The sequence below is a fragment of the Lycium barbarum genome, chromosome 5 (assembly GCF_019175385.1).
Source record: "Lycium barbarum isolate Lr01 chromosome 5, ASM1917538v2, whole genome shotgun sequence".
NCBI classification, from domain to species: domain Eukaryota; kingdom Viridiplantae; phylum Streptophyta; class Magnoliopsida; order Solanales; family Solanaceae; genus Lycium; species Lycium barbarum.
In genome coordinates this window covers 18,918,029-18,930,637 of record NC_083341.1, presented here as the reverse complement: position 1 = coordinate 18,930,637, position 12,609 = coordinate 18,918,029, and the positions used below count along the sequence as shown (strand labels likewise).

General features: G+C 37.3%; 1 protein-coding gene across 1 annotated transcript; it reads right to left on the bottom strand.

The window, feature by feature from the left end:
- Window positions 1-332: 332 nt before the first annotated feature.
- On the bottom strand, window positions 333-3,201 carry LOC132642357 (LIM domain-containing protein PLIM2c). The gene is made up of 5 exons (XM_060359587.1): window positions 2,917-3,201; window positions 2,122-2,221; window positions 1,982-2,007; window positions 1,468-1,557; window positions 333-862 (listed from the first exon to the last, which is right to left on the bottom strand). The coding sequence occupies exons 1-5, from the start codon at window positions 3,049-3,051 to the stop codon at window positions 548-550; spliced, it is 666 nt and encodes a 221-aa protein (XP_060215570.1). The 5' UTR covers window positions 3,052-3,201; the 3' UTR covers window positions 333-547.
- Window positions 3,202-12,609: the final 9,408 nt, after the last annotated feature.

Below are 12,609 nucleotides of genomic sequence, written 5' to 3'. Positions count from 1 at the left end.
GAGATAGTATATTGATTACAAACTAATATAAGTTCATCGGTACGAGTAGGATTGTAGGATATATCTGCAGCAACCGCGATTCGTATCACAAGTCGTCGGAATCCTCACGAAGTGGATTGATTCCCTTATTTCCACAATCTAAAAATCCTCAAAAGATGCAGAGCGTTTTCTTTGTAAAGCTAACCGTAGCCGTATGACATGGAAAAACGTTGTTTTTCAACACTTATAATAGTGTGATACGATATAGGTAGGATTTAGGAAGAGGATAAGCTGATGAACTAATTAACGCCGTACCCCTTATTAGTGGATCCGACCAAATAGCCTTTTCCAACACTAACAAATCATTGTATAATCAAAATGGATAACGTCTCAAACGTGTTTACAAACTGGACACCAAGTCTGAAGAAAAAAAAAATTGTATACTCAAAATAGATAACAAGAATTTTGATCACAATAACTAAAAGAGGGGTTAATTTACCTTGGATTTTAAATGAAAAAACTTTTCAAAAACACAAACATTAATCAATAATTAAGTAACATGGGGTGATCAAGATTCTTCTTGTGGTTGCTTATCATCATCACCAGGTTCCTTCTTATCTGGCTGTTCTTCATCATCTGCCTTGTCATGAGCAGGCTCTTCATTGTTATTATCATCATCATCGACAGGTGCCACAGCACTCTTCTTGTTATTTGCAGCCTTGAGGACATGCTGGTAATTTCCTTTCTCCATGAAAAGTTGTGAAAAATGGTGCTTGCAATAGAGGACTCCGTCAAGTGCAGCATATGTAGCATGAGTTAACGGACAACCTCCATGAGCACACTTGAAGCATGATTTGTGGAATGCTTCTCCCTCCATTGTTACCTATCAATCATCATTAAGAGATTATTAGTTTTTAGAAGCTATTATTTGACACAAAAAGGAACTAATCTATTTAACATTACTAACAAAACATGAATTAACGACGGACAAATTCTGTAGCTAAATAACAAACTTCTTTGCTAATCCTATTTAGCACGGATTAGGGATAGACTATCAAAAAATTCTGATAGCTACAAAAAAATTAGCCACAAAGTAGCGACGAAGTTCGTAGCTAATTTCATTTTTCTTTTTGTAGTTTACTCTTATTGAAATGCGTATTTGGTACGATAGAAGTCAATATCTCAGAAAATTATTTATTTTCTGTACTTTTTAGGAAAATGCTTCAGCTGTTTGGTTGGAGAGTGAAACAATACTTTTCGAAAGAAAAATATACTTATTAAGATTAATAATAATGTTCACGTATTGATTAAAACAACATATGAGGTCACGAGTTCAGATAATGGTAAAGGAAACTGATATCCGCCTAAAAATGAGGAAATGATGAAGCCAATTTCTCTCTTTTAGAAGAATTATATTTGGACAATCAACAAATTGAAATTATTTTTTTAAAAATATTTTCCTTCATACCGAACACAATAAATTGATACCTTTTCCAGAGGGTAAACAGTTTTGTCGCAAGCAGCACATTTGTCTTGGGTTCCAGAGAACAAGGCAGATAGTTTGCTTGGAGCCTTTGTCTGCACAAAATTTATGTCATATCATAATTAAGCATTTAGGAGATCTGAAGGAAACATAATAAGAAAATGTTATAAGAAAGGGGTTTTTTGAGGAAACTTGCGTAAATATACCATTCAGCCGACTAGTTTATTAAATATGGCCGATGTATACACTATCTATACACTTCGGCTATATGTATTGTGTATATGTATGTATATTATATGTATAAGTGGAGTATACTATATCTATAGGTATTTATATTATATGTACATTTAGTATAAACTATACATTACCTATACATTGTGTACATATTTTGTAAACGAGATGGCCGAATGATATTTGACAGTAATTTTTTTTTTGGGGGGGGGGGGGGGGGGAGGGGGGGGGGGGTGTTGTCCAATATAACGTTGTGGAAATGCGAAGTTAGAGACATATATAACGTACCAGCGAATTTTCCCTCTCAGGCTTGGCTGTATAAAAATTAATTATAAGAGTAAACTTGATTAGAGAAAATGATGAAATTGAATATAAAAGAAAATTAGAAAATGTATCATGAATTATTAGAAAAAGGCAGAATGTCTTACAAGTCTGAAAGTTCTTGCTAAAATTTCCAGATTCCTTAAAAAGTTGTTCGAAATGTGGCTTGCAGTAGAGGACTCCATCCATGGATGAGTAGTTGCTCATCTGCCAGAAAGAATCACAACAACATTAATTAAAAGTGGCCACATTATTCAATTTACAAACCACCCCCCCCCCCCCCCCCCCCCCCAAAAAAAAAAAAAATAGAGAGAGAAATAAGAGACACAAAGACAAGGGTCAAGTTGTTTTTACAATTCTTGATGATCAATTGGGCGACCATTGAATATAATATATTGGCATATTTGACCTCTACTATTACCAGAGGCTAAATTTGTTCCATTCATTGACAACTTGATCGTTCTTATAATTAAAAGCTACGATGTTGTATGATTTACAATTATATGCCTTCAAGATCGATCCTATTTTAGCTAAACTTCACACCGTATTTTAGTTTTTGTAACTAGCGTGAGAGCGGTTGGGATTGAAGCTGTTGAAATTGTGTAACTATATCTTCATATGTTGTCTTGATTCTTTTTCATGGATCAGGATTTTTTTTGAGATAGATAAAGGTGAGACTTAAACTAAGGACATGATCGGCATACTATCATACCTATGTAGAAATTTTTATGATCGTCTTGTCTAAAGATTTAAGTTACATATGAAAAAACACTTTTATTTATTTAATTATATAGTTAACCAGAGCTCATGCAAAAACAAAAGCAAATTAGAGGACAAGAAAGCTAGATATCAAAAACAAGAGAAGAGGAAAAAGGTAATTATTAGTAATAACAAAAACATACCACAAGAGTGCCTTTGCAATGGCTACATTTGAAGCAGGACTTATGGAAAGTAGCTCCATCAGCAGACAGCAAATCAACAAAATAAACTGTCTTATCACAAGCTTTGCATTTATCCAATGTCCCTGTGAATGCCATTTCCTTTTCCCTTTATTCTTAATTAATTCTCTTCCTTAATATTTTGTAACTCAAATCTCAATAACAACTTTTTCTCAATGAGAAATGGCAGAGAAAAAAAACTTACAATGATCCTATTTTTCCTTCTTATATCTAACAAGCTTCATGGTCATTGAGATTAAACAAACAAACAAACTATTCACTATCCTTTCCCATTGGAAAATAATTAATTGAATTCTGCTAGTGCACCGATAAAAACACGACACGTGATTGGAAGATCCACTTCGTAGGAGGTGAAATTGATGGAACTTATTTGCCTCTCAAAAATTGTGGATATAATTCTCTTCAATTGGAGTGAAATGAGGCCCCTTTTTGACTCTTCACCTTGACAAATTTGTAAAAAACAATTCATTCTAGGTAGTTAAGTAACTTACTAGGCTTGGCCGTTTTCTTTATTTTACATTATCTCTTATTTTTTTTGTCCTTTAACGATTTTCCTCATATTACTCTCTTAAATAATACTAGGATTGATTTTTTAAAAGTTTGCTTTAGGGTTACAAATAATCAGTAGGGACGTCATATATATATATATATATATATACGTAAGAATCCTGACCTAAAAGTACATAGAAGAAAGTTATCTCGTAAAATCAACGATCTCTTGGAAATATATCCATGCAAAACCTATCTAATTATAGAACAAAATGAAAGAAATTAAAGATCTTATATGCCATATTAAATTAATTAGTTTTAGATATTCAACATATTTTCTTTGGATCAAATGTTTTGCTCGGAGTCTTTAACTCTTGGCAAACATATATATGCTAGTAGAAGATGAAGAGATCTTCAAGTGTTACAAAAGCCTAAGTTTTTTAAGAGAAAAGGGTCAAAAATACCCCTCTACTTTGGGAAAAGGGCTAAAAATATCCTTCATTACAAATTTGGGTAAAAAAAACTCCTCCCGTCATTAAATTTTTCAAATATACCCCGTCTTAACGGAAATTCCAACATAATTCGATTTCATTTTTAAACCCGCTCCATTTAAACCCGATCCAACTAAATAAAATACTCATATGCATGGATTACCCGCTCCTGTGCCTAGTGGCTCCAGATGTAGGACTCGGGAACAAGTTGGTTGCATTAGAAAACTTTAATGGCGGGAGGGGTATTTTTGACCCAAATTTGTAATGGAAGATATCTTTAGCTCTTTTCCCAAAGTAGAGGGACATTTTTTACCCTTTTCCCATTTTTTAAATATTGAACTGAAACAGGCTTAATGGAGCGACATGCACAATGCTTCAAATAGCCGATCCGACTTTCTTGGACTTGAAGCATAATTTGTTTTTGTACAATTCATCTGTAATTGAGTACGTCGTCTTATTGGCCGGTTCGTTTTTTTAAAAAAAAAATAATGGGTTCGATTAATTGGTTATTGATCAAATATGCTAAATTGTTAACAAACCGATAAGATATCGGCTGTTCGGTATCAATTTTAGCGGGCTAATGGTTAAGTTTCATCATCAGTTACCACGCTTGTGAAATGCGAACTGTGATGTGGAGAATACTGAAAACATTTTTTCAAAGCAAAGCAGACTTTGCTCAAAATAAATTGCAAACTTGAACAAAGACCATACGTTGAGTCCATGTGAATAGATAGAGAAATCAGTGTCTAAAACAAAATTGACAAAGGCAATTGCAAACTAAAATAACACAAAAAAAAAAAAAAAAAAAGCAGACGACTATATAAGAACATCGATGGAAGATTTCCAGCCTCCAGGCAACATTTACCATAATTATACTGTCAGACCTCTCTATAACAATCATTATCTATAATAATATTTCAGTGTAATGGTCAAGTTTTCTTTGAAACCAACTTTCATATTAGGTTATATTATGGGTCCTATAACAGCATCTTGTTATAGCAACAAAAAATATTCGGACAAACAACGTCGTTTTATAGAGGTTTGACTGTACAAGAAAAAGAAGGATTGCAAACTCCACAATTGAAGCTTGACTTAAATGGATATCTCAACGTTTAGAAGATCGACCAGAACTTGAAGACTCTGACTATACAAAGAAAACACTCAAGAAGAAAGATAATTGGAAATGAAGCATTGAACTATAGGAGTATATAGCAATTCCGAATTACTTTTTCTTCATTTCAAATGTCACAACTCTCTTACTATTGCATATTTTGAGCATTGTGCTTTATTTAGAAAAACTATCTCAACCGTTAGGAAATAGTTAACTCCTTCACAACATTTGAAAAATTCTCTACATTGTTGAGAAGATTTAGGCAAGAGTTTGTTGTGTGGTGAGCTAGTATACATTAAACCACACTAGTGATCGAAAAACTAAACCCATACGTTCATGGTGCATATGTAAAATCACTCATTGCTTGTGTTCGACTAAAATAAGTTATCCATAGTCCCACCCATTCAAGTTAAAAAGACACTGGATTAGTCGCCATATTAATGAACTGAACCAGTACAATATTTGGGTTTGCCTTCTTACTTGATCTCTTAATTGTTCCTACAATTGTTTGTTAGCAATATACATATTTATCTAATTCAACGATTTGCTTAAACTAAGGTTGTGCAGAAAATAATTTCCATGTTGTCCAAAGTTACTAATTCCATAAAAGAATTTGAAAATATCTTTAACACCCAATTCACCCCAAATTGTGTATTTATTGGGATGAATCAACTCCCGAACCGATAACTCAATAGTCATATAAAACTAAATCGATCTTGAACCTTTAAGGCTTTAACTCGATTATCCAATACCTATATAAATCAAAACCACTTTTTTCGATTTGAGTTATCGATTATATCCAAAATTTCCACATCCCTAAAATTTGTAAAAAATTCATGGGGTATCTTATTCTGAAACCGCTATTTTAACATGTATACCTATTTTTTAAATTTTTTCTTGCAAAAATACCGAAACTTCAGCCATATGTACCTGAAATTCAAACAAAAAATAATGGAGCTTTAGTTATATGTGCCTAAATTTTAGACATCAAATGTCTGAAGTTGTTCCGGAGCAATGTTTTAAACGGTGGGTGCTTGAGGCGAGGCGTTTTACTTAGCACGGGGCGAGGTGTAAGCCCTGAGGCATGGGGCGTAAGCACTATGGATCTTTAAATTTTAATTTATAATGTAGTAAAATTGTCACGACCCAACCAGAGGGCCGCGACGGGCACCCCGTGCTAGCCCACCTTTACATTTACATATAGGTGAGCCACATATTAAATCGTACTTTCTATCCATCAATCATACTATTTCCATTGGGCCACAATACATATATTCATATCACCATTAATAGCAATGCCCATACCAATGTACATAAGCCGACGAGGCTAACAAAATGACATCTAAAATATAGGCCGACAAGGCCAAACACGTCTAACCATATACACATGTCTACGAGCCTCAAATGAGAGTATGTCATATCATATAGGCGGGACAGGACCCCGCTATGCCCATAAATATGTACACAAAAGAATCAATACCAAAAGCTATAGCTCCGAATGAAATGGAGCTCCGCTATGTAGTCCCTGAGAAATATAGCTATGGATCAAGCTTGTCTCCCTGGCCACCTGCGGGCATGACGCAGCGTCCACAAACACAAGGACATCAGTACGAAGAATGTACTGAGTATGTAAAGCATGATCAATATCATTATAGAAGCATAATAAGCAACATGAGAAATAGCATAAGATGGAAGATAGTAGTATCATTGTCATAAGCACTTACTTGATCTTCATAGGGACTTTCCATTTCTTAATGCGAGATTGTGTACATACATCCGCATCCGTATCCGTACTCATTTACATTTCGTATCCATAGTCGTATTCATATACATATTCTTATTCATATTCGTATCATATTCGTATTCATACTCAGATCTATATCATATACATATACATAGCATACCCGACCACGAAGGTTCGGTGTTTCACGTACCCGACCATGGCTAGGCTCGGTTATCATACATACTTGACCAACCAAGGCTCAGGGTTACACATACCTGGCCCTACCAAGACTTCAGGGTTATCCGTACCCAACTGCAGAGGTGCACGCGCGTTATATATATATATATATATATATATATATATATATATATATATTCTACCCGACCATATAAGCTCGGGGTTCCATAATAGTCATACATATACATACATACATAATAGCTCATAAGCATCTTTGGCATCATTACTATTATCATCGTCATCATTATTATCACCATTATCGTTGTCACTATTATCATCGTCATCATTATCGTTATCACTATTATCATCGTTCGTTACATCTATCCTTATAGGATTACTCGTCATATGAGGAACTTAGTACAATCATAATATATTGAGAATCATAAGCTTAGTAGCTTTTGAAGATAGAATAATTTGGAGGACATCATAGGCTCATAGAAGAATAGATATTTGGCCAAAGAACCATGCCTTATGAAAGAAGGGTTAGCCTTACATACCTTTCCGTTCAACTATTCTATCACTTGCACGTTTTCTTCCAATGCTCACGTTTCTACCTTCGTTAGAGTTATACTATAATTAGAAAATCGATAGCTAGCATACATGACTAAAGCTAGAAAAAACTAAACAGCATCTCCTTTGTTTATACGGCTTCCTCCATATCATATATCAACTCCCAAACATCAATAATACATTCACAACATCATAATAATAGTCTTTATTCTCCTACATTATCCATATTCTTCAATTCACTTCAAGTCACCCATATCCATGGTCATAGCACACTATTACATTCATTCATATGCAATGCCTAACCCATATTCTTAACATCATTTACAACATGAACATAATCATATCATATCACGAATTATTACTCAATCCAAACTATTACTCAAAGATGACACTATTCCCACATTCAAGACCCATTTTCTATATTATTTTACAATCTAAGTGTTTCAACTTTCAAACACCTTAAACAACATGGAAATACCATAAAACTTACCTTAGAGGGTGTGGGAATGAATCTTGAGCGGAAATACTTCACTTGAACCAAACCCTAGTTCTCCTCCAATGGAATTTCTTGTGGTCCTCTAACCCTTGGAAGCTTTCTAACACATAAACACTCGATTCTAGCCTTTGATCTTTGTGTTCTCTTGAACTTGAGTGGAATATGCTTAGAGGAGGGTTTTTGAGCTCTCAACACTTGTAGAATATGAAAAATGAAGTAAAAGAACCCAAGGCATCTATTTATACAAATATTAAAAATCAGCCCGTCGGGACTTCCACGGACACTTATACGGTCCGTATAGTATTGTACGTTCCGTATAAGTGGTCGTGGTTCACCAACCAGAAAACCATCTCCCTGCTGGCCTACTCCATAAAACCTTAACTGAGGCCACCTCTTTGTTTCTAAGCCTCCGTATTTGCCTATCTAGTATTGCAATGGGTACCTCTTCATAAGTCAATTTCTCTGTCACTTGAACATCATTTACTGGCACGATCCTAGTGGGATCTCCAACGTATTTACGAAGCATCGAGACATGGAAAACTGGGTGAACTGACTCTAAATCAGGAGGTAGATCTAACTCATAGGCCATTTTGCCTACTTTGCGCACAATCTCATAAGGCCCAATATATCGGGGACTAAGCTTCCCCTTTTTGCCAAATATAATTACACCCTTCATTGGTGACACTTTTAAGAATACCCAATCTTTCACGATTATCCGCATAGGACTTTTGACGACTTTGGGCTGCTAATAACCGATCTTGTATGAGCTTAACTTTCTCTATGGCTTGCTAGACCAAGTCTGGCCCTATCAATTTAGTCTCTCCTACCTCGAATCACCCAATTGGGGATCTACACTTTCGCCCATATAAAGCCTCATATGGTGCCATTTGGATGCTAGAATGATAACTATTGTTATAAGAAAATTCAATGAGGGGTAAGTGATCATCCCAATTACGTCCAAAATCTATCATACATACCCGTAACATATCCTCAAGAGTCTGAATGGTACGTTCAGCCTGTCCATCAGTCTGCGGGTGAAATACCGTGCTAAAGCTCACTTGAGTCCCCAAACCCTCTTGGAAGGACTTCCAAAAATTAGCTGTAAACTGAGTTCCTCTATCAGAGATAATAGATACCGAAACACCATGGAGTCGCACTATCTCTTTAACCTAAAGTTTTGCATAATCTTCTGCCACATATGTCGTTCTGACTGGTAAGAAATGAGCTGACTTCGTGAGTCTATCCACAATCACCCATATAGAATCATACTTACGTCGAGAACGAGGTAAGCCTATAATGAAGTCCATGTTAAATACTTCCCACTTCCAAGTTGGAATTTCTATAGCTTGCAACAATTCACCCGACTCTTGGAGCTCGATTTTCACTTGTTGACAGTTGGGACATTGAGCTACGAATTCCGCTATGTCTTTTTTCATCCTATTCCACTAATATATAGACTTAAGATCATGGTACATTTTCGTTGCTTTGGGGTGGACAGAATAACTGGAGCAATGGGCTTCTCTCAATATTCGATGGCGTAATCCTGCCACTTCAGGAACACATAATCTGCCTCGGCATCGGAGAACTCCGTCTCCTGCAATCTCAAATGATGACTTCTCCTTCTGAGGGAGTGTATCTCTGTAATGCATTAGCATGGAATCTTCGTATTGGCGCTCTTCCACTTCCACTACTAGCGACGAGACTGCTGAATTCTGAATGGTAGTTCCCCTGCTACCTGAGTCCAATACTCGAACTCCTAGGCTAGCTAACTGCTGGAGCTCACGAGCCATTTCTCTTTTCTCTGGTCGTACATCACACAAACTTCTCATGGATCTACGGCTAAGAGCATCAGCCACAACATTTGCCTTTCCGGGGTGATATAGGATATCAACATCATAATCTTTTAGCAATTCCAACCATCGTCGTTGCCGCAAATTCAACTGTTTCTGCTTGAAGATATACTGAAGGCTCTTATGATCTGTATAAATATCCACATGGACACCATATAAATAATGTCTCCACATCTTTAATGCATGAATCACTGCAGCCAATTCTAGATCATGGGTTGGATAATTTATCTCATGTTTTCGTAATTGCCTTGAAGCATACGCAATCACCTTACCATGTTGCATCAACACACAACCTAGTCCAATGCCTGAAGCATCGCAATAAACAACATAACCTTCCAATCCCTCTGGAAGTGTCAGGACTGGGGCAGAAGTTAATCTATCTTTTAGCTCTTGGAAACTACGTTCACAAGCATCTGTCCATTGAAACTTTGCTGATTTCTGGGTCAGCCTTGTGAGTGGTGCAGAAATGGAAGAAAAACCTTCAAAAAATCTCCTGTAGTAACCTGCTAAGCCTAGAAAGCTACGAACCTCTGTAGGAGTTGTGGGCCTTGGCCAAGTCTTCACGGCCTCAATCTTTCGGCTATCCACCCGAATACCATCGGTTGCAACAATGTGCTCCAAAAATGTCACTGAGTTCAACCAAAACTCAAGCTTCGAAAATTTGACAAACAACTCTCGAGTTTGAAGAACTCTGAGGACAGTACGCAAATGATCCGCATGTTCTGCCTCAGATCTAGAATAGACCAAGATATCGTCGATGAATACAATCACAAATAGATCTAAGAAGGGCCTGAACACATTGTTCATCAAATCCATAAATACTACCGGTGCATTAGTTAGCCCAATGACATTACCCGGAACTCAAAATGGCCATATCTTATTCTGAAGGCTGTCTTAGGGATATATTTCTCCCTAACTCTCACTTGATGATACCCGGACCTCAAATCTATCTTTGAAAACCATTTGGCACCTTATAATTGATCAAATAAGTCATCAATCCTCGGAAGAGGATATTTGTTCTTAATCGTCACCTTATTCAATTGCCGATAGTAAATGCACATTCGCAAGGAGCCATCTTTCTTTCAAACAAACAATACGGGTGCTCCCCACGAGGATGAACTAGGCCTAATAAAGCCTTTCTCAAGCAAGTCTTTCAATTGCTCCTTTAATTCTTTCAATTCTGCGGGAGCCATTCTATAAGGAGGAATAGATATAGGTCTGGTGTCTGGCAACACATCAATAGCAAAATCAATCTCCCGCTCAGGAAGGAGGCCTGGAAGCTCTTCCGGGAACACATCCGGAAATTCATTTACTACGGGGACTGACTGAAGAGTTGGCGATTCAGCTTCTACATCTTGAACCCGCACTAGTTGATAAATGCACCCTTTTGTGATCATTTTCCTTGCCTTTAGATAGGAAATAAACCTACCTTTTGGTGACGCAGTATTCCCTTTCCATTCTAAAACTAGTTCTCCCGGAAATTGGAAACGAACCATTTTCATTCTACAATCAACATTGGCATAGCAAGAAGCCAACCAATCCATGCCCATAATAACATCAAAATCTACCATTTTTAACTCATGCAAGTCAATCATAGTACGACGGTCACAAATCATAACTATGCAGTTTCTATATACTCGGCTAGCTATTACCGATTCACCAACAGGTGTGGACACCTCAAAAGGTTTGATCGACTCCGGTTTGACTCTAAACCGACCCGTAATATACGGAGTAAAATATGATAATGTGGAGCTCGGATCTATCAAATCATATACATCATGAGAAAATACTGATAATATACTTGTGACAACATCATGAGAAGACTCAAGATCTTGGCGTCCAGCCAAAGCATAAATACGGTGTTGAGGATTGCTAGAACTGGGGACTCTCCATCTGCCTCTACCATGGCCAACTGGCGCATGTGAACCTGGCCCCATAAGGCGTACTGATGATGAAGATCCGGCTACCGACCCTGCAGGCTGGGTCCTACCTCTACCACCAACTGAGGGGCAATCACGCATAATATGGCCTGGTCGACCACATGAATAGCAAACCTCTGAACCCAATCGGCATGGACCCCAATGTAACTTCCTACACTGGAAACATCGTGGCACGGGTGGCCTCGCCTGACTCGAATCACCTCTGAACTGAGATCCCGAAAAGCTCTGACTCAGTCTAGAATGAGTAGATCTATCAAGTCTCTAGCCTGAAAATTGTGGAGGCACACTAGTCATAGAAGGGCCTGAATACCTCGAATACTGTTGTCTGTGCCCGCCTCTAAACTCACTTATTGGACCCGAAGATCTATCCCTCTTGCTATGTCCTCTATCATGCTCACGCTTACTTCTTTGTTGTTGTAGGCTTTTTTTTAAATTCTGAGCACCGGCCTGAATGCGTGAAATATCCATGTTATCCTGAAGGGACGCAGTCAAGCACCTATCCATCAAATGTGGCCCAAGGCCTTTCACAAATCGGTGCACTCGGTCACCCATATCCGCTACCATGGTCGAAGCATACGTGGCCAAAGAATTGAAGAAGAGACTATACTCTAAAGCACTCATGCTACCTTGCCTCAAATTCAAGAATTTATCAGCTCTAGCTCGCCGAACCTCTGGAGGCAAATAATGTCGGAGGAAAGCATCAACAAATTATTGCCATACCGGGAGAGGCGCATTGGCTCCCCGTGAAACCATCCAAACCGTGTACCAAAGAACCACAACATCCCTCAA